Source organism: Pungitius pungitius, chromosome 4 (assembly GCF_949316345.1).
Source record: "Pungitius pungitius chromosome 4, fPunPun2.1, whole genome shotgun sequence".
NCBI lineage: Eukaryota > Metazoa > Chordata > Actinopteri > Perciformes > Gasterosteidae > Pungitius > Pungitius pungitius.
Window position 1 is genome coordinate 647871 of NC_084903.1, and position 22104 is coordinate 669974.

The 22104-nt window shown below is 44.9% G+C and overlaps 2 protein-coding genes across 3 annotated transcripts; both read left to right on the forward strand.

The window, feature by feature from the left end:
- The first annotated feature begins 77 nt into the window (after positions 1-77).
- glo1 (glyoxalase 1) lies at positions 78-3597 on the forward strand. Its single transcript, XM_037456781.2, has 6 exons — positions 78-234; positions 1940-2022; positions 2199-2339; positions 2465-2532; positions 2794-2883; positions 3236-3597. The coding sequence occupies exons 1-6, from the start codon at positions 166-168 to the stop codon at positions 3325-3327; spliced, it is 543 nt and encodes a 180-aa protein (XP_037312678.1). The 5' UTR covers positions 78-165; the 3' UTR covers positions 3328-3597.
- A 6414-nt stretch (positions 3598-10011) lies between these two features.
- LOC119198993 (gonadotropin-releasing hormone II receptor-like) lies at positions 10012-14005 on the forward strand. 2 transcript variants are annotated; one of them, XM_037456645.2, is made up of 4 exons: positions 10012-10119; positions 10690-11259; positions 12097-12301; positions 12390-14005. In XM_037456645.2, the coding sequence occupies exons 2-4, from the start codon at positions 10711-10713 to the stop codon at positions 12830-12832; spliced, it is 1197 nt and encodes a 398-aa protein (XP_037312542.1). In that variant the 5' UTR covers positions 10012-10119; positions 10690-10710; the 3' UTR covers positions 12833-14005. The 2 variants fall into 2 exon arrangements, with proteins under 2 accessions (XP_037312542.1, XP_037312534.2); XM_037456637.2 differs by lacking the exon at positions 10012-10119 and having other exon boundaries at positions 10555-11259.
- The last annotated feature ends 8099 nt before the right edge of the window (positions 14006-22104 follow it).

Consider the following 22104-nt stretch of genomic DNA (forward strand, 5'->3'; position numbering starts at 1 on the left):
CAGAATTGAGCATCGAACAACATTTCTTGTTCATCCAAGCGTCACTGAACCTAAAGTTAAATAAGAGTTTTATTTTGAAATCTGGTACCGGAAACCCTTAAAAGTTCCCTGTCAGTCCGCCCCGCCGAACTGCAGTCCAGCATTCATACGGTCCAGTTGGAGAAAATGGGCGACAAGGGTCTGTCAGACGAGGCAGTGGCATCGGCTTGTAAGGATGGAGACCCGATTACGAAGGTGAGACTATTGTCGTGCTTTTTAAACTCTTACCGGACAACCAACAGGCTAAGCCTTCCCGTGGCGTCCATTATCGGACAGGGACGTTTCCTCTCCAACGCGCGCTCGTTACCGGGTGACAAGTGATTCGGTTCAGACATGTTTACGCGTGTCAACGGCCGCCACGCACCCGTTTAAGAGAACTCGTGGTCCTCTGTGTTTTATCTCATGCTGTTCGTTAACTTTCATCCCGGCTTTTTTCCGTGTGGACAGAAACTCTCGGAACTTGTTAAAGGGAAGCGGAGACATTATTGATCAAAGCAAGCGCAAAAACAACAACAACATCGCCCCCTGTCGGGCCGATCAGTGTTTACTCGCGATGGCGCCACTATTCCTCACACCCGCATTCTGTGGAGGAAAGCGGGCGGGACCGGGAAAGGCTTAACGTAATGTGTGCGGCGGGGCTAGCTGCTAATGCTAACCGGTCCCGCCCGCTGATCAATCCACAGCCACGCGTTCAACGTGCGTAACGTCACGTGTCCTTCAGCCCAGTCCAGCCACAGACACCGTGTGCCCACAGTACCGATGACCTAAAGGGCTCAGTGGTCACCGGCAGGTCGACATAAATGGAATTGGGCCATGTGGTGCCATCTGGCTGGAGACTCCATCTGTTCTTTTGAGTACTTTGTTCATTTGTAGCGACTCCTTCACATATTCCCTCACATGAGACCATCAAAGTTCACACTTAAGTCCCAGATCAAAGTCACCACGTGATCGAGGGATGAAGGAGACATAATGCAGATCGGGGCACTTTGCCTGGTTTTCCTTTGCTTTGATTTCTTCACACAATGAGATGTCACAGTAGAGCTAAATGCACCACTTCTGTCTCCTCTAGTAGTGACTTGAACTAGATGACAGCACTCTGTACACGTGCTGCAGTGGGGACATGGATGATGGATGTTTCTTTTGTATGTGTTGACATTTATTCACATGAATAGTTGACACTGCTGGACGAAGTGCACTGGTAACCACGGAGACGACGCTCAACTGTGACACAGCCGCGGCGCTGCCGATCGGTTTCTCGCACTCCTGTGACACCAGGGTCACGGAGAAAGAAAACGCTTGGAATTCGCCACATACAAGCTGCAATCCCTGAGGTGTTTTTCCCCCCTCACATCAGTTGTGACACATTCACCCGGTCACAAGTACTCGTAACACTTCTGATCCCGGCAGGACTCTGAAATTGACCCATAACCCTCTGAAAAGGGGGTTGCTGTCACTATTTGCTCTCAAAGTGCTTCTGTGTCATGGGCCCTGGTACATGACACATTCTGGGACATCTTCAGACCTCACTTATCCAAGCAGGCCTGGTCTGCTCGCTGCTGTAGTTCTGTGGTCCCTGTGGTGGAAGCAGGGTCTGATGTCCTTGTGGCAAGCACACACTTCTCACAGGGAATAAGCATCGTGAGCTTAACTGTTTTGAGTCCACTTACATTTATTCTGTGTTTGCTTGATGGACGGCCACAGTATATATTTCCGATGAACTTGCTGCACTCACACATTGTCATGTTGCTAAGTCCGTTTTAGTTGAACACTAGCTTGAATACACTTTTAGCATTTTTGAGAACTGGTAACCCACCATAGTGCAGTCCTTGTGGCTTATTCCTAGAGGTGCCCGCCGTAGCCTCAGAGGTTCACTGTTGTTCGCTGTGTTTCTGTGTGGCAGGATTTCATGATGCAGCAGACGATGCTGCGGGTTAAAGATCCAGCCAAATCCTTGGAGTTTTACACCAAGATCCTCGGCATGACGTGAGTATGTGGCGGGCTTCAGCTCGGGGGCCCTGCACCTCCACCCGCAAAACAAATGTAATCCCCAAAAGTGACACGGTGCAGACGTGTTGGAAGGCAGTTGTCGGGCCGGTGTCCCGTCCACAAACTGCTGCCTGAGGTGCAATTTTCTCTTTGGTCTGCAAAAAACCTTGCAGGCTCCTGCAGAAGTTTGATTTCCCCTCCATGCGCTTCTCACTCTTCTTCTTGGGCTACGAGGACAAGAAGGAGATTCCCACTGATGTGAAGGAGAAGACGGCCTGGACCTTCTCTAGAAGAGCCACCATTGAGCTGACTCAGTAAGGGTCTTCATTTATGGGCTTTGTTTCTCTCGTTCCCCCCCGCCTCCTTTTCTTCATTTCTTGCTCTTGCCTTCTTGAATCCCCCCTGAACCCCCCCCCCCCCTCTCCTCTTCTGTTTTTAGTAACTGGGGCTCTGAGGCCGATGAGAGCCAGTCTTATCACAACGGAAACTCCGATCCACGTGGCTTTGGTAAGACGGGAAAGAGCAACATAATCCATTTCTTAAGGTGATCTGGAAAGTGAGATTCCCAACCTGTCCTAAAAGAGTTTTCTTGTATGACAGTGTCTGGTAAGACATTTAGGAACACAGGAAAAGAATCAAATGAGCTTTCCTTCAAACATTCACACTTTTGTTTTGCATGATCTGTGCTTTTATTTATTATAAATGATTCAACATCCTCACGTAATCCCTTTTTTAATAAAAATGCCTCTTCTATCTGCCGTTGAACAGGACACATTGGAATCGCAGTTCCTGATGTCTACGCGGCCTGCAAACTGTTTGAAGAGCAAGGCGTCACCTTCGTCAAGAAGCCCGACGATGGTGAGTGTTTGAACATGAGGGCCTTAAACCTCGCTTTCCTTCTCAATCAAAACAACCAAAACGGTCAATATTACTAAAATTAAGGCTCAAACCAGTCATACAGGAGGGAAAAGTCTTGATTTAAAATACTTTGGCAGTGTGCTAAAATATAAAACTACAAAGACTCATTTCTACACAGCTTCATTCTTGTTACCAAGATTATCAAAGAAATGTGTTTCTGTCAACTCTAAATATAAATATTTCTACTTGGGCACATTTTATAAAATAAGGTATTGCCTTAATATACTGCATAGAAAGACTAACTTTCTAAAGTATTACATTGATGAAGCTTCTTCTCCTCTTTGCCCCCCAGGTAAGATGAAGGGCTTGGCCTTCATTCAGGACCCTGACGGTTACTGGATCGAGATCCTGAGTCCAAACAATATGGTGTCCATTACCTCCTAAAAGCTTTGATAACGTGCGACCTGCTGCAGCGAGCACAATGTCTGCTTTTCGGGCGAAGAATTTAGCAACATGTGGCGCGGAGCTTGGGGGGGGGTGCACGCTCAGTGGGTGCGCACGGGCCGGACACTTGATCAGCAAATAGAGTTTATTGCAATGGACAGCAACTACTTTGTTCTCCCGTCATCTGTCTGCATCGGGCTCCAGAGAGTGATGCTGAAATGACATGTGGTGTTTCTGTGTAATAAATGTGAAATTCACTGTTCAAACTAAGTGTTTTTTCTGATTTGTTGAAGTTTTAGAGATGGAAAAAAAGGCATTGTGTTTTGCAGAAGCACTAAAAGGGTAGTGTGTTATAAGATTAAAGAAGGCAATAATATGAGCACCTGGGGTTTTACCCCATTTAGGTCATAAAGATGAGTTTTGAAAAGCTTCAGGTATTCATTGATTCATCGTGACAGCATCACTGTTACCACTCTTCCCCCAACATGTCGTTTTCCACTAGAGGGTACTCTAAGTCACAGTGGGTCTGTGTTCTGGTTAAACTCTAAGAACATTCAATTTAATCATTTAAAAATACATTAACAGCCTTATAATTTCATTTGGTTTTTATTGATGATCCTTTTCGTTATGCTTGATTCTTTCTGTATTATTGGCACATAACAGTGAAAATATTCAGCATATCATTTCTTTGTATTTCGTAGTGGTGGAAGACTGAAATGTCCCAACAACTGCTGCATGGAATGCCGTGTGGTTTGGTGCAGACATTCATGGTCCCCAGATGATCCATTATATTCACTTTTAACTTTCCTGGCACCTATTAATACTTTTTCGACCAGATAACCAAAACACAAACGGCATCCCCATCTGCCTCAGCTGTAAGTTAGGTTTAGAGTTTATTAGTAAATGTTAACATGCTAAACTGGTGAATAAAGATAACTTTAGCCAACTGTCATTGTGAGCGTGTTTACATGCTAATGTTAGCATGTCGCTCACAGATCTGCTGTAGACCGGTAGTCCTTTTAGATTTGGATGTTTTACATCATATGGTTGGATGATAACACCTTTGTCCTGACAGTTACAGGATAAGTTCCCCCTTAATAGTTGCTATCCAAATATTTGGGTATTTATATATATTCATTAACATTAGAAAATTCCTTTTCTGTGATCTCTATTGGAAGGCCGCTTATGGTTGAAGAAGAGGTGAAGAGTGAAGTCAGGTATTACTCATAGAAGTACATTATCAACTGTGCTGCGAAGCTTGAAATGATTGTACCTGAGTCTTGATTGGAGTGACATTACAGTAATAAAAACCATCCAATCCAGAAACAGGCACATTATGATTATGAACCCCCCATCTGGCTGAAAATTGAATCTTTATCAGCTGAAGAACATGGAGTATTCCTCAAGGCCAACTTGCAACTATGGTGTTTTGACTGATTGACAAAGTGAACCAGATGTGCAGCCAAGGCGCCTGCCTCAAGACCTCGGAGCGTCCAGCTGTAATTCCTCGGTGACGGAGTGATCCTTCCATCTGACCACAGAGAGGAGACAGCTGCAGACAAGCTTCGGTGAGCCAATGCTAAAAATGCTTCCACTATAGCTTATCTAAATCTACACAAACCTCCTTCACTGTTCCATGAGGTGAAGCTGAAATGGTTTCATTTGTTTGCAGCTGTGTGGCCTTGTAAACAGTCTGGTCTGTTTACCCTGGTTCCACACCTCCTTGTGACCCAATGAGGAGTCTCATCTTTCTTCCTTTTTCCAAAAACACAAACTGCAGTCTGCCAACTATCTCTCCGGATTCCATCCCAACACACATTTGATGTGCCTATGATTTGCGTGTGTGGGCGATTCGCCCCCTCCTGTTGCTTTCACCGTGTTTATGTATGTTGTAATTGATTGATGGATTGAGAGGGGCTCTAATCGGGGCTCTAATCAGCGCTCTCACTTCCCTCCACCACTTACAATCAGAGGCCGCCGGTCAGTGACCACGAGGAGGTCGGGGAATGGACATTAGCTCGGTTTGGGATTCGACTTCATCCGTGATTAATGCATTCTTTTGTGTTATCTGATAATAAGAAAAAACATTTGCACTAATTGGATGAAACCCTGAAAATCGACTCACTTGGCGCCTCGCCGCGGCGTTTTTGACATAATTGTTTTTGTCAGGAAGCGGTGTGGGGCCCATCAGAGCAGCAGCTGTCTCTAAGCGCTGCTTTGGACTGGTTTGTTAGAGAAGTAGCAGCTTCTGACCATCAAGAATGAGGACAAGCCGAAGGTGGCGGCTGTCAATCAACCCTGTTGATCCTTCTGTCCTGTCACATAGGTGCCACGAGAGGCTGTAATGGTATAATGAAGCCATCCACACCCTGTGGCACCTGTTCCACCTTGGATTTAACTCAGAGAGACAACACATCTCATTTCTGATGGCCGGTGGGACTTGTTTCCCACTGGCTTTAGAGTACTTTCACATTACGCAAGCCCTCTCCAGGCCGAGAATAACACAACGAATAGTTATTCACTCATTTTCCCCTTCAACCTGACACGTGTACTGTTGATTAATATCCCCCATATGAAAAGCCCTCCACGAGCACTTAAAACGCCGCGCCTGCTGTCACCTGCAGTGAAAAGACCCACCGTGGAAAGAACCTCAACGCCCGGGGATCACCCCCCCCCTCCCCCCTCCCCCCCTCCCCCCCATGTGATCTCCCGTGGGCGGACAGGCCTGTGAATCATGTTTCAAGCGCCTGTCGGTTATCTGTCTGCCACAGTACATCTGGCAGGTGTGAGCCAAGAGAGCGGGCGGATTGTGAGCCATCTATGGGGTTTAGAGGGTCACCCCATGAGGGACCCCCATGACGGTCAGTGCACCATTTAGATCAAATGGACAAACGCATTTAGATCCACATTTGCAACGTGATGCACTGATGCACTGATGCACGCGGTGAACGACCCGAGGGAAGGTAAACCGTTGTGTGAATTCACAGCAGCTGCTTTTTCCCCAGAATGTCACTGAAGGTCACCTGTGTTGTTGCGGTACGGAGCGCGACAACGTCACAGAATCCCCGCTGACGCCTGGTGTCTCTCCTCCGGTTCTGAGAGACATCGCCGCAGGTATCGATAGGTGTCGCTGATTGGGTCGAAGTGTTTTAAATTGAGCAAAAGGAGGACAAAGCAAGAGTTGTGTTGTGGTCGTTGTTTTTCTAACACGTTCAAAGCAACTGGTGGGGTTGTTTAGAGGTTGCATTCGATGCACTTAGCTCGAGCAGAGTCAATAAAAACGTAATTGTGTCGCTAATTTAAAATTCTGTAGGACAGCTTGTGCAGTCGCTTGAAAAAGCTTTTGTCTTTTGCTGTTTGAATATCTGCATTTAATACCATTTGATTTCTATCTAACATGCTGTTGTATGGTTAATTCGGTGGTAAGGCATTTCTTCTTTTGAATTTTTCATCGTTTTTATGCCACTAGGAGACATAATCTTTATTACAAACACCAGGATAATCGTTATCTTTGTTATGTCCAAAGGTCAGAGGTCACTGCACCAAGACTCTTTTAAGCCATAAGCGAGTACGGCAGAGGTCGAACCGTGGCTCTGTTCAACATGAACACACTGCAGTCTAAAGCGTTCACGCTGAGCACGCAGCTTCCAGCGAGTGTTTATCGAGGCCTTTTTTCAGATAAAATCACCTGGTTCAGGTGACCTTTCCCGGATGATGAAAAGCTCAGTCAGTGACATGTTGATTCATTGGATCAGGAAAGGTCTAAGCTCTTGTGAAGGTGAATGATTTAAGTAAAAACTGCATTTAGTTGTGTTACATCTATCGGTGGAGCTGCTGCTTAATGCACATCCGCTCTGGACGGCACAGTCCTGTGGTCACTGTTGCATCTTATTTGTCATATCCGATTTATAATTTACTTTTTTATATCAGTCCGATAAATGTGATCCGACATGGCTCCTCAACAGTTTTATTATTTAGAGGTATGATGCTATGCTAGTGGTCATAGTGGTAGTACATTCTCTATAGAGGAAGTAACATATAATTGAGCATAGAGGATGGTAGAGGAACTAATGTGAGATATTGGATTCTCCTTAAAAACCCTGTGTGACCACATCTGGCGTCCGTGACTGTTGTATCAACACTTTGGGAATCAGCTGGATCCCCCGACAACTCCTTTTAGCCCGTGAAATCGTTTCTGGCAAAGCAAGTAGGTCCCTATTACAGAGACTTGCAGTGTGGCCCCCTGTTGTGAAGACCATTAGCAAGCTTTCACTCATTTTCTAAACTTGCGTGTGTGTGTGTGTGTGTGTGTGTGTGTGTGTGTGTGTGTGTGTGTGTGTGTGTGTGTGTGTGGCTCCATCCTCAAAGACCTTTCACATCAGCTGACAGGCGGCTGCCCCTCGCCGCCTGTCAGCTGACGGCTTGACGAGCTCTTTTCAAAGAGCACTGCAGTGATGGCGGGAAGCTCTGGTTGGGGTCCTACCCCCCCGATGGGTTGTGAGTACTGACGTTAAGACGGGTGTGAGACTGTTTGCTTTACACTAAACAACGCCGTGTTTTGTAATGAACACCTTTGAATGGCGCTCACACAAACCGCTTGACAAGGCCGTCAGTTTTAAGCCTTTAGTTCTCCATAAAAAAAGGTGGCGACACTGATGTGTCCAGAATGTGGGAGAATCTTTGTGCAACATCTCCTTTGTATTTCATCTCAGTCTCTTCCCGGTGTGTGTGACATTTAAAGCCAGGGGGGGTCCCTGACACAGTAAGCCTGTCCAGTAATCCGTCCGTGTGCATTACACAGCATCAGGATCATCCTCATGACTTCGGTGATCCCCTCACTGTCCCTAGAGTGTCATCACACGGTTGACATTTGTGGGGTTCAGTGAAAGGTCTCAACAACTGGGTTGCATGGAATTCAGGTCACCCTCACAACTCTGCATCTAGCGCCACCTGGTCTGAGTTGCAAGGATAAGGAAATCTCAAAACACTTAAACATGGAAAAAATGTGCTGCATACTTGAAACACACCATATTCTGCCTCCAGGGCCTCATTTATTCTCAGAATGGACAGGGTCAAACACGGTGGTGCCTGCAGGTGCAGTAAGTCTGCAAGGGATCTCTGCAAGATCACAGTGAATCAATGAATGATGATAACACCCAGCCTCAATACAAGCACCGCGGCTCCTGTGGATTAGAGTGACAAAGAGTCTGATGTCTGTGGGTCTGTGAAGGTCACCGCCTGTTTGGAGAGCAGCCCAGACACTGACGTCCGGTCCTCACCAATCAGCCACTCTATCCCACTTTGTGGGGATAAGATGTAGATTGAATAAAGGAGAGCTGGGTTGCGGCTGAGAGTCACTGCAGTGATAAACCACTATCAGTGTGCTTTCCCCCCCTCTCTCTCTCTCTGTCTCCCCTGAGGAGCAGTGAAGGTCAAATTACATAAGGCACCGGTCCTTAAGTGGTTCTTGCATGTCCTTACGTACGTGATGAGCAGTCGCTCTTCTGTCTCATCACCTGACAACCATCCTCTAACAGAAGAGGAGTATACGTCATGACCTACTTGGGGTGAATCCAGCTTGTGTCTTGTCGTTCTGTCTCAACATCATTTCTCTCGCTCTCTTTCGTCTAATGAGTGGGAAGGGAAAGCTAAACATGTCCATGTACACATTTAATTCAGTTCATTTGTTTTTGCTCGTTGTTGCAGCTGTTTCAGTTTTTAAAACGAGCTAAAACACAGGATTGTAATTGGTTTTATGTAAACAATGTGGCTCAAGTCAACACTTTTTTAATCTGATGCTAAATCCTTCACCCCAGGCTGTGAGTGTCTGCATGGGAAGAACTTATTTTGTTACTTCCTATGGAGAGCTCAGATTATGCGAGTGTGAAGGTCCGAGTAATGTGCTCAGTGTTAAGCGTTGGTTACAGTTCAGTAGCTCTTTACTTAGCTCTCTACAACGCTGTTATGTCAGCGGCAACATTGCGTTATTATTTCTTGCTACTTGAGAAATGTCAGTTCTCCCATCAGCTCTGTTTTTACTCCTACACCCTGAAAAAAACATATTCACTGGTAAAGTTGCATGGCGTGAGAACCAAATCAATGCACACAATTATGAATTCACCATTGAAAAAGAAAGATGTTTTTATTTATTCACAAAGGTATTTACTCCACAAAAGATGTTTTCCTGAGTTCTGATCATGTAAAATAACACTGGATGAGATGTTAAAAGTCCCTGTTGCTTCTGTGAGGAAGAACACTGTGTATGAAACGGGAAAACGCTGCTGATGGAACTGGCCACGATGAATAAATGAAAGGGAGATGAGGTGCAATGTGTGGAATGTGTGGAATGTGTGGAATGTGTGGAAGTACAGCGCAACACTTTTTAAATGGCTAGCTCACTATGCCGGTCCGAGTTGTATTTTCTGTACTTCTGCTCACATAATTAGTGCAATTACGAAGAACGAGTCGGGTGCCGCTGCTCGAGGCCGCGGTGTCTCATCAGATTCACTCCGTCCGGGGTTCAAATTAGAAACACTGAACCTGAACTCACGGTTCACGGGACGGACGCTCGTGGGACGCGGAGAGCTGCCGGGACCGCGCCCCCCGAGCGACGCCGCGCGCGCGCGCGCGCGCCTGCGCGAGGAGAAGGGAGCGAGCTGCGCGTGACGCAGCGGAGGACGGGAGGACGCTGAGGTGGAGCGCGCAGTGCTCACACACCTTGGTGCTGTGCGCATCGGAACCAGAGGAGTTCACTGTGAACGGGCTGCTGTCGGAAATGCATCGCTTGTAGATGTGAGTTTGTTCAGTTTATTTCTGGTATTTATATATTGTGCAGGATTCTGCTTTGGACATGTATATATTTATATGTGTATCAATGAATGATACTGACGGTACTTTGGTTTTTAAGCTTTCCTTCCTATCACAAGCAGACGCCAAACTTAATTCAACAATAGTGATAACTCAATTCAAGTGAGACTTATATCTGTAACTTTAAAATGGGGGAAGTTCCTTTCACTCTCTGTGATGGTTTTATCAACCCAAAAACTCGATTTTATTTGTCCAATAAGATACTCTTGCCGTTAGAGGGTAAGTAACTTGGTCATCAGGTGTTGCTGTTGGTAACCCCCATGTGCACAATCTGGAAATCTCAGCATCTATCCAGTCAGTGGGCAGAACGAGAGAGAGGGGGAGAGAGAGAGAGAGGGAGAGAGGGGGAGAGAGAGGGAGAGAGAGGGAGAGAGAGGGAGAGAGAGGGAGAACTATTCTCTCTGCCTCTTTATGCAAATCCATGCAGTTGAAAATGTTGCGCAGACGTCACACAAAAGGCTCTCGTGTGTGTGTGTGTTTTATTTCCTCCTCCAGCTCCGTGGTGAGGGTCAGAAAATGAACGGCTCCTGTGACCCCGCGGTCGCGGCCTACCAGCGCGGCTCCGGGTGCGACCTCGACGGCACGTGCGCCTGGCTGTCTCCTCAGCGCTGTAACTGGACGTCGGCGTCCAGCGGAGCGCCGCGGCTTCCCACCTTTTCCACGGCGGCCAAGGTCAGGGTGATCATCACCTTCATCCTCTGTGCCCTTTCCACTTTCTGCAATCTGGCTGTGCTGTGGGCGGCCAGAGGCCAGAAGCGCAAGTCCCACGTCCGAGTGCTGATGATCAACCTGACCGCGGCCGATCTCCTGGTCACCTTCATCGTTATGCCCGTGGACGCCGTGTGGAACATCACCGTCCAGTGGCTGGCCGGCGACCTGGCCTGCAGGTTCCTGATGTTCCTCAAGCTGCAGGCCATGTACTCGTGTGCCTTTGTCACCGTGGTGATCAGTCTGGACAGGCAGTCGGCCATCCTCAACCCTCTGGCAATCAGCATGGCACGTCAAAGGAACCGGGTCATGCTGATGGTGGCGTGGACTTTGAGCGCCGTGTTCTCAATCCCTCAGGTAAGGCCAGGTGACGACTGGTGGGACAAGACAGGGTGTTTGATTAAGTTAAAGACGGAAGCAACAAATTCGAGAGAAATGAAATGTACAAACTGTAACCCGGTTCCAGTTTCTTCAGATAATGGGATCTGCATGCGTTATCTCAGTTTCCTAAAGGTATTAAGTGTGAGGGATCCAGACACGCTCAAGGAAATTAAAATCTCTAAACGCGGTTCATCTTGCTCTCAACATCTCGGTGCATTTACATAAAATTTGGATATTTGTAGAGGCTTTGATGCAAGCAAACCAGAATGTTTGAAGGGGCCCAAATGGTCTCAGTGTAGGGGATTAGTGGCTCCATGATTTACTTAAAAAGGGATGGGAAGCATTGCCGTGTACAAGGAGACATGTGGCAGCCTATTACATAACGCTGTTGATCAGGTTGATGAGGGGAAAAAAGAGAATGCAATCCATTCTCCAAACAAATGATTGGCTAAGGACTGCCTTATATTCATGAAACGTCGTTGGGTTAGATCACAAATTCCTGCAATATCAACCCATGATTTTTTCAATGAAAAACGTCATGGAAAAATAAAATAAGTAAGAGTGTTGCTTTGATGCTCTTCTTACAGATTAGTCAAATAATGTGTTCTGCCGTTGGATTGTTAGCTGGAGAAAAAATCTGTAATCATTTACTTCCATCGAACCCTGGCCAATAGAAATTCATCATTCCTATACTGGGCTGTTTTGTCAAACAAGCATAATGCTTTCATCTCTCCGTACGACCTCTGCTGAACAAACATGGCAAAGAAAATGCAGCTGATGCAATCCTTAGGTTTTTCCCTTTTAATTCCACAGATATTCATTTTCCATAATGTGACCATCACGTATCCTGCGAACTTCACTCAGTGCACTACGAGGGGCAGCTTCTTCACCCACTGGCAGGAAACCGCTTACAACATGTTCACCTTTTCCTGCCTCTTCCTGCTGCCGCTGGTCATGATGATCGTCTGCTACACCAGGATCTTCATCCAGATCTCCAAACGGATGACCACCAGAAACTGTGAGTTCACAGCTAAACCTTTTCCTGACGCCAGCTGGGTCAGAACGACATTTAGTACCGTCTCCCTCTCTCTCTGTTTATTGTCCAGTGTCTTCCAACGAGCCACATCTCCGTTGCTCCAAGAACAACATCCCCAAAGCCAGAATGAGAACTCTGAAAATGAGCATCTTCATAGTGATGTGCTTCATAGTCTGCTGGACTCCGTACTATCTCCTGGGTTTGTGGTACTGGTTCTTTCCGGACGACCTGGAGGGGAAGGTGTCCCACTCCCTCACCCACATCCTCTTCATCTTCGGACTTTTCAACGCCTGCCTGGACCCCGTCATCTACGGCCTGTTCACCATACGCTTCCGCAGGGGGCTGAGGGGCTGCTGCCGCGCCCCCACTCTGTCCTCTGACAGGGGCACGAGGACCGGTGGAAAGGACGCCAGCTGTGGACGGGCTGAGCCCAAATGCTCCGACGGCGGGTCTCTGTGCAGCCGAGGGGAAGGGGGACAACCGAGCCATTTCAGTGCAGAGAACACAATATGAGAACTGCTAAAGGAACTAGTTCATCTGTTTGATTTCAGGGCTGCACGTGATCACGTCCAGCTTACTACAGGCTGACATAAGATACCGACATAACCCACCAAACAGAGCTTCTATTTAAAGACAAGTTCGCCATTTACAACATTGATTTTGCGGCGTGTCGCTCACGCAGCTACGCACACTGCCTGAGGTTCCAGATGATGGTGCAGCTCAGAGGGGTTGAGAGCTTTCCTTTGTAGCCAACACAAAAGAACAGAATCGGTTAATCAGATGCAATATCTCTTACATTCCTGGAGGTGTCATAGAATAGAAGTGAATCAATCACTGGGACATTAGAGCATACAACTACCTCAAGGAGCTTGGAAACTGAAGCAGCTAATTCTTCACTCTGTGTTTTTCATAAAAACGTTGGCTTTGAAAATGAAATCGTGCGACTTTACATGTAAGAACAAAGTTTGTGTTTATTCCTTAGGACCTTTGGACACAAGTTCATCAGAGTTTTTTTCTTAACCGTTTTCAACAAAATAGAAATAAATGCCTGCAGTGATCACTTGGAGAAAATGCAGGAGAGCTTCTGGACTTGTCCTACTGCATGCACTTTTAATCCAGATTATCGTATTAAAAGGGATTCTTAAAGCCATTGGTTACTTTTGCAGTTGCCACCCCTTCTCATTGGACTCCTTTGGTGGGATTAAGTGAACAATTTCCAGATGTTTTCATTTTCTCTGGATTAAATAGTGTTCATTTCACCTAATTTCACGTAAAAAGTTGTTATAGTTATTGTCTGCAAGAAAATATTATTTCTGTCATTGATGATACTCGTGATTGTTTTTTGGTACCTGCTGAATAATGCACATGATGAGGTTTTCAAATGACATTTTTGTGTGGACCAATCTAAATCAAATTAATTAGAAAGCAGAACATGACTATAACTGAGATGCAGGGAATCATGTTACTTTCTCTGATTTTGCTGAAAAAAGGATCAAAAGGGTTGTTGTGGATGGGATAATAAACTAGTTGTTAGCAACGGGCTGTTCAAAAGGGTTCACCTTCCCTTTAAATATTTATCAAGATGTAGTTTATTAAGTTAAAGTTCGCAGTCTGGTACACCTTTCAACATATCACACAACTTAATACCACCCATTCATTTGGATGAACTGAATATCACCTGTCAGTTTTGACTGTCAATCAGTACCAGAAAACCCACGCTTTGAACAACAATAGCATCTCTCTGAAATGATGAATGATCATGTGCCGTGCAGCGTAGGGCTCATGTGAAACAGCTGCTGAAACAGGATGCCCAAAGTGTTATTTCGTCTCTCAGGGGACCAGAACATTTTATCGCTGATGTTTGTCATCCTGTAACCAGTCCCCCTGAGTCCTCTGGAGACCCCGGAGCTGTGTCCCTGTTACCAGAGCAGTCAGCACATCTGGTCAAGGGCTTGTTCTCTGTCCTGACAAACTAGATGGCTGCTCGACCAGTGACTAAAAAGAAAAAACACAGCACGCAGCCGTGGTCCCTCGGGACAATGCTACTAATTGGGTTTGTCACTTGGAGCTCAGCAGTATGAGACCTTTAAATACGGCGTGTTCAATGGCTGTTATTGCCTACATTGTTTTGCACTCACATCGTTCTCTCGTCTCTTCTCGGCTGGAGAATGCCAACTCATCCATTGCTCACTGATCCTTCCCGGCCTGTCCGCTCCTATCACGTCCACTCGGGTGTCGTGAGGACAATCATCTGACGTTCACGTCATGGCACAGGCCTCCCTTTAATGCATACGTCTCAGCAGCCCCAGAGGACAGGTGCAGACACCTGCAGCTCGCTCAAAGGCATCTGCTGAGGGCAGGAGACGCCCATGCGTTGCCCCATTGCAGCCAACGCCCCACACAGGGATGAAAGGGTGCGTCCAGTGTACACAGCCCCGTGAGGAAGGTCCAGAGCCACAGGCCACAGGCTCCGTGTCAATAGTGCTTTCCTTTCCCCGAATTCAAGGGATTTCATGTGCACTAGAGTACATATTTGATCTCAATTGGGCCGTGGGAGCAGCAGGACGTGTAACGCAGTATGTCAAAGAGCGCGGTAACACTGTTGAATATTTTGCAGCAGGCGAACGCCTCATTTCTCAGTCAGCACACTCGGATTTGTCTCTGCGGTTTCTACATGTGCCCACGGTTCGGTTTTCGGCGGGAAAAAAAATCCTTAAATTTCCTTTCAGTAGATCTAAATTCAAAGGTGACAACAAAGATCTTTCTGGAGATCCAATAAAAAAATCCCCCCCTATTGAAGAATTGGTAGCTGCATATAACCTATAGCAGACTAATGCATTTTCTCTGTCAAACATTGGTGCAGATAAAGTGCAGAGATAGCAAAGATCTCTCAAGGGCACATCTCTGCCTCACTTTGCAGACGCGGGGAGCTGCAATCATTGGTAACTGGTTTAGGTCATGACAAAGCGGAATCTATAGTGACCTTTTCACACCTGTCAGCACTATCAGGACCCGGACTGCACTTTGAGTTTGGCTTAATAGCAAATCTTTCATTTCAATCAAGTTGGATTACACTTATATGATTAATGAAATGCAATCATCAGTTTTCCAGGGTCAGGATCATCAGGAGATGGAGGATGTGCGGCGTTTATGTTTTCTTTTTTTTCATGAAAGTAACCTACAAACAAGCTTTGTGTGTAAACTCCAAACCTTTTAGAGCTTATTATTTCAATGCAAAGGTCTTCAAAGCTTGTCAGCGCCAAGCTCCTCGTTATTTTGTTGAGTCTCCGTCAACCTGATGTCATTATGTATTTTCAGATGATTCTGCAAATCCGGTAAATATACTGTCTTTAAAGGTGCACCATTAGTTATCAGTAGATTTGCAAAAAAACCCACTTCAATGCCCCCTGCTGCTTCAATCCAAGTGATGTCAGTGACCCCCCTTTTAAAGCCGTGTCTCAGTGTCTTAGTCTCTCAATCTCTCGCCTCCAGCCACATGTCCTGTTCCACAGAACATGTCATTATTGCTGTTTTCCATCCCTTGCTTCTCCATCACCTGACTGTGCACTCAGCTCACGTATTCATTCACATTCTCTTTCAGTTTCCCCCCCCCCCCCCCCCACTTCACTCTGCCCTTGTGAGCACCACCCGTCTCCCCGCTCCGTCTGCATTTGGTTCCTGTTCAGGGAAACATTCAGCCTGATCCCCTTATGCTTGTTATTAATAGAATTAAAAAGTCATGGTTGTGCAAAACACTTGCTGATATTATTTATTTTTTTATGTCACGATGCAAAAGCACATTTGTACTGATGATTGCCATCTATGTCTAGACTTTGGGATGGATGTGAGGGGGCAATGTGGTGTTTAATCAACACTGTATAGTATACAGTGTTACAGTGTTGACACACATGTACACACATGTATACATGTGTGTACATGTGTGTACATAACTGGATCAAGAGGCTACATGCATGTTCTCATGTAATAGAACCAACCAATAGTAGGAATTGTGCATTAAAGGGCTCAGGGGATGAATGCAATGCAGTAAAAATCCATTGTAAGGTGATTTTAGTTGGTTTTAGAAATGTAAATGAATAGAGGATACATGCAGTTATGTTATTAGCCAAGTGGTTTCCTACAACCTCTTGACTAGCAACAAAAAAAAATCATTTCAGCTGATTGTACTTTGTTATCGGACTGCTGTGGGCCTGAGCCATTGTGGAATGTCACTGCAGTGCTTTGCATTTATTTATTTGTTAATCTCTTTTCCTCTGTCGTTGTTAAGCTTTTTCTGTGGTGAAAAATAAATGGACTTTATTTTCTGTTCAAGTAAGAAAGGAGGATTTGCTTATTTCATTTCATGGTTAGTCAAGATGTCTCCTGCTGCTGCCCTAATAAAAAGGTTCGGTGAGTGTGTCCTTTTTGTAAACTCAATTGCAGTGCATTACATGTTAAATAGAAACACAGGGTTATTTAAACACACAACAGGTTCCTGTTTGTGGGATTAGTGCATGCCCCCCCAATTAAAATCATGAACTGGTTGGTGTTAACTGAACTACATGAAGCACAATGTCTAACCAGCTTTAAGCTTATAGCAATAGCACATGAAGATATCCAGAGGTTGGGTCCATAGATGGCTGCACACCTCATTATTACACCGTCAGATGAAAACTACTATTTTGGCAACACGAAATATACAAGATGTATTTTTAGACAGGACATTTCCAGTATTGACTTAAAACGGTGAGCTGAATGATGTGATGCTGAAGGTAATCTGATGAAGATGGAAGTTCTTAAATGATCAGCATATTAACCGCCTTCCCATAATGCATTGTTTTCTAAAAATGAAAGTAAAATATTGAATCAGCTTCATTCTTTGAGTCGATGGAACTTGTCCTCTCACTATTTTAAAACTCACGAGAAGACTTGATAATCTTTGGCAAGTCAGGGACATTGTTTAGCTCTGCTTAGCTGAAGCAGCAGTCTCAGTTTTTTCTGCATACACATGCACTAAATATAATACTTTAAAGAAAGGGACTCTCCCATAATACGGGTCACACAAGTTGCAGAATGAATCGATGAGTTCATGGCTCCATTTTGGACACTAAAATAACTCCCACTTCAAACAATACATGTGTGAAGAACGTATTAGAAAGCCTATTAGATCATAGCAAGTGAATGAGCTAATGCTAGGCCCTGTCGGCTAACTTAAAGACCATTTTCCGCTAATCAATCAAGATGCAGTACATTGTTTCTGACCAAAAGTTCTTGATGTCCCATCAGCAAGGTGCAATCACCGTGGATTCCCTTCCCGTTGTTCACTTCTCTAACGTGGTAGTCGTGTTGTGCAACTTGCTTGGACAATGCCGTTGACTTTAAAGTGGTGCACATGGATTTCTGCTCCATAATACAGACCCCTTACGGCGCTCTGGACCACAAAATGTAAAAGCTCTCAGTGTCCAACCACAAACAGTCAAACGTGTGCTACATCATGGTAGAAAATACATTATCAAGAGAAATCTCTCTCTTCAGACAAACAGGGTAAAACCGACAAGTGTCCTCGTGCAGGAACCACTGGTTCAAATAGATTTGCTCTTAAGTGGATGTACAAGAGATTTCGAACAGATCGTTACCCAATTTCCTTTTAAACTTTAATTTCTTTTGAATTTAGAATTGTTCCTAATGGTACCAGGAGTCATGTGCAATTAGTCTGCCGTTACCCAAGCCTTAGTCTTCCACCAATATATGTATAGCAACATATATTTTAATTGATTTAAAGAGTATATTTATTGGGAAAATCCAAACTCACACAATGGTTGTGTTGCTTTGATTGAAGGTCCATTCTTCCCTTTGTATAATAATGAGTGACTTTCTCCTCAGGCCTCCGGGCCCTTGGAAGAGAGCGTGTCTCTAGAACGGGTCCTGATGTTGGCAGTGACAGATGAAGGCTCTTCACCACCAGGTTTATGCAAATTGGCATCCAGGAGAACAAACTCCCTCATTATTCCTGACAGTTCAACATCCCCCGTTGGTGCTTGTGTTCTCTGCTCCATCCCTCTGACGGAGACTCCCAGTTGACCCCCTGTTTGTTGCAGTCATCGATCGCCTTGCTGTGGCGAGGTGTTTTATTTAGGCCATTTTGGTATTGAACCCTTCCCATTACCAGACAGCACGACTGTGAGGTGCTGCAGCAATAACTTGTTCTTTTAGGTTCTTTTAAGTAGCAGGTCCGTTAATTGTGCTGCTGACGGTGTTAAAACGTATAGATTTTCCTTTATGGATACACGAAAGTCATTGTGTTATTTTCATTTCTCTAGGTTATTTTCATGTTTAAAGAGCTCCAAATATTTGGGGCAGGACTCGTGGCCCTATTTGGTTATTAACGTAAAATCATGAAGACACGTAGATTCCCTCATGATTTCCAGCCATTAAGTTTCGGAGGTTGGAAGCTTTCAGTTTACACAAACCGTCAATCTGTGTGTTTTGCAGGTTGATTTTGTCAACGCCCCCCGAGAACGGCACCCTTCACTCCTCCCCTTGTCAGGAGCTGAGACAAACCCGTCAGCTGATGCTGTGGCGGAGATCAGTCCACTTGGTGTCCGTCCTGAGCTACTGGTCACTACATCCATGGTACTCACAATGACCCTGTCAGGTCAAGTGACCTTAAAGGAAGAACTTGTTTCCCCATGCAGCAGTTACACAAGGGTTAACCCACAATCACACACAGTGTGGTCCATAAGAATTGAAATGAATAACAGAGTTGTATTGTTTTGCCACATGAAATAATCAACCACGTCCACTCGACACCAACCAGCACTGATTTAATGATGATTTGTCAAAGCAGACGTCGGTAATAGCAAACACACAGGAGACCAACAACGTTTGGTGGAGTAAACAGATGAGGTGTTGTGACATAGTGGAATCATTATTTGGGGCTTTGCTGGCATCTAGTGGCCCAATGATCAAGGACTTGAATACTTTTATATCAAGGACAAGAATGTCCCAGTCAGTGTGAACATTGATCCAGCAGGAACAAGCCTAAACCGAAGCAGCAAGTTTTATCCATCACATGACATCACATGACATTTAGCTGACGCTTTTAGCTCTTATTATAATCCATTATTTTAATCCAATTTATGTTTTTAATTTTTAATTGTGTTACTTACAAATATTGTCATCACGTCTGTGAATAATACTTGTCCTAGTTAGTCTCCTAGTTGTGTCCCAGCGTTTTTGTACACGTTATGGGTGGTGACAACGTGCTGCTCTTTGACCTGATTACCAGTAGATGGTCACCGAGCATTTTAAGCTGTGTGGATTTGGCTGTTTTATTTTTAAAGAAATGGACTGTTTGTTGGTGTTAATTCTTTATAGATGTGTTTTGGGAGGCTTGTTGTAAGGGGCCGTTTTCTCACTCAATGGCTACTGGCGATACTCCATTTGAGATTGAATTTCATTCAGTGGGTGCATAATAACTTAAAAATGCTAAGTTGGTTGTTCGTCAGATGACCTGATCAGAGTAGCCTGAGTTCAGCCAACGGATCATTAAATGAATCCAATCCTTCCTGCAAGTAACTCCAATGCACTGTAGGGAGCGTTACAGAACAGTTTAGAAATGGATAGTGTTTACATTTAAGGGATCGCATCACATCTAAGGCAATGACAAAAAGAACAGCCTACTACTGTATTCACAGCCTTCTATCGCTTCATTGGCTCACGTTGGTGCTTCAATATATCAGAACAAATTGAAATTGTTTTTGAATAAGGTGTAGTATATGTTGCTATGACAACGGGCGTGCCAGTATGTTGCCATTTGTACATTGTTAATTGGTCTGACTTGTACCACACTTCATGGCAGAGGGAGTTGTTGCCATGAAGGAAACAGATGGGATGAACACGCATTGGCCTCCTCTCACTGGGGCAAAGGGTGAAACAAATCTGTTACCCCCCCACAGTTCATCCAGGGTGCCAGAGAAAACCCAAAGTCAGCAATAACCCATCGGATCTATTCGACTGGTCCTGGTGGGGCTACTGATGGAAACAGCACTCGGCATTCTGTGACGGACGTCTTTAGGGTGTCATCGATCGTCGTTAGGGTTAAAACAGCAGATGAAGCCCCCCCCCCCCGACCTACACCCACCCACCCACATACATCACACCCCCGCCGCGCTATAGGAGCTGAACACCTGTTCCATTGTGGAGCTAAAAAAGGAGCAGCTCGTCACATGTCTCTCTGAGAGACTGTTGGTGTTCCTGTTAGTTTACACACTGGATACAGACACTTTTTTGTTTCCTTGGGGTCTGTTTTTGTTTTTAATTGGACGAGTCCACAAATTAAAGACATCACCTTTGGTTTGAGAAAATTGGGACCTTGGGACGTGTAATGGAGAAAATTGCCGGATTAAGAGTTGTGCCTTCATTTTTTTTTAAACGCTACATTAACATTAGGCCCTGTGTCTGTGTTAATCTGAGGGTTAATCCAAATTACTAGTCCTGAGTATAGTGTTTGATATTGTAATAATTGATTGTGTGAATGCTATTTAAAAACAAAGCGTTTGGCTGCAGATCTCATTGTTTTACGGCCCACTGCTTCTATTGAAAATCAATATACAGACTCCGCCATAACTCATGCAAACCATTTTAACCATGCTTTCCCTGATTGAAATGCCCAGTGAGGTGAACGGTACCTCAAGCCACCGCATCCCCGACATGACCAGCACCCAGGAGGTCACAGCCAGACACACAGCGCATGCAGGGGGCACCATGCTCAGAGATTTATTCTTCTTTAAAAAAAAAAAAGGGAACACTTGAAAAGTGGCAAACGCATTTCAAGCAGCACAAACATTTTTTTCTCATTCCAGCATTTAGTTCAGATGTGAAAATTACAAATCCCCCCCCAAGAATTGCTTGTAGCGCTATTCGTTTTGTGGGGATTGGATAAATAATATCGCTTTAACCTGGGTGTGTTTGAATTTATTATTTCAATAATCGCTTAAACAATTTCTACAGGACTTCTTTGAAACAGTCACAGAAAAGACTTAGAATATAAACATTTATTTCAAAAAAGATTTTATCATTAAATATGAACATGGTGAGCCTTTTGTGTTGGTATAATGTATTTGTTTATTACAGGATTAGCGCATGAATGCACCCCTCTCTCTGTGGGCCTGGTGATTAAGAGGCATCCTAAAATAATGTCTTCAGTTGGCTCGCACTGCACCAGCAGGCACACCGTGTTGATCTTAAATCACCCCGGGTGCTCTGAGTGACTCCGTGAGGAATGGACGCTCCCCCTGCTGAGTCCACAGTTTGCCTGATAGATGCTGCTGCTGCAGATGCTATTGAATTGGTCCTGATGGAGCATCTGAATGATCGGAGGAATACTGTAGGTTAAAAGATGTGGGCTCAGTGGCAAAGGACATCGCCACCGAGTGTTCTCTTATTTCTCTGGTTGGTTATGACACAAGATTGTTAACTTGTGTTTTTGTTTTTTATTATTAGTATATTTCCTCACTACTGTGCTTCCATCTTTGTTTGTTCTTCTGTTTGACCATCTTCAGGTTGGATGAACTCCATCATTCTGATCAGTGCTACAAACCAAACTCTTAGATATGTTAAAAAAAGGCTTGTTTAATAAAGTAGAACAAGTTACAAAATCTCAAGATTTGTCCCCTTTAGAAAGGAGGTTCGTAAGTGTAAAAAACATTGAGAGGCTCATGCTGTAGAATATAATGGTCCCTGAGCATTTGTCCACAATGACAACATTGAGTGTTCTCATGTAGAAC

Excerpts from the sequence above, each read along its gene's own strand:
- glo1 (XM_037456781.2), top strand. The coding sequence starts at position 166 with ATGGGCGACAAGGGTCTGTCAGACGAGGCAGTGGCATCGGCTTGTAAG. Across the intron at positions 2,340-2,464 it reads GCCACCATTGAGCTGACTCA|TAACTGGGGCTCTGAGGCCG; the intron begins GTAAGGGTCTTC and ends TTCTGTTTTTAG. Across the intron at positions 2,884-3,235 it reads CGTCAAGAAGCCCGACGATG|GTAAGATGAAGGGCTTGGCC; the intron begins GTGAGTGTTTGA and ends TTTGCCCCCCAG.
- LOC119198993 (XM_037456637.2), top strand. The coding sequence starts at position 10,606 with ATGCAAATCCATGCAGTTGAAAATGTTGCGCAGACGTCACACAAAAGG. Across the intron at positions 11,260-12,096 it reads CCGTGTTCTCAATCCCTCAG|ATATTCATTTTCCATAATGT; the intron begins GTAAGGCCAGGT and ends TTAATTCCACAG. Across the intron at positions 12,302-12,389 it reads ACGGATGACCACCAGAAACT|TGTCTTCCAACGAGCCACAT; the intron begins GTGAGTTCACAG and ends TTTATTGTCCAG.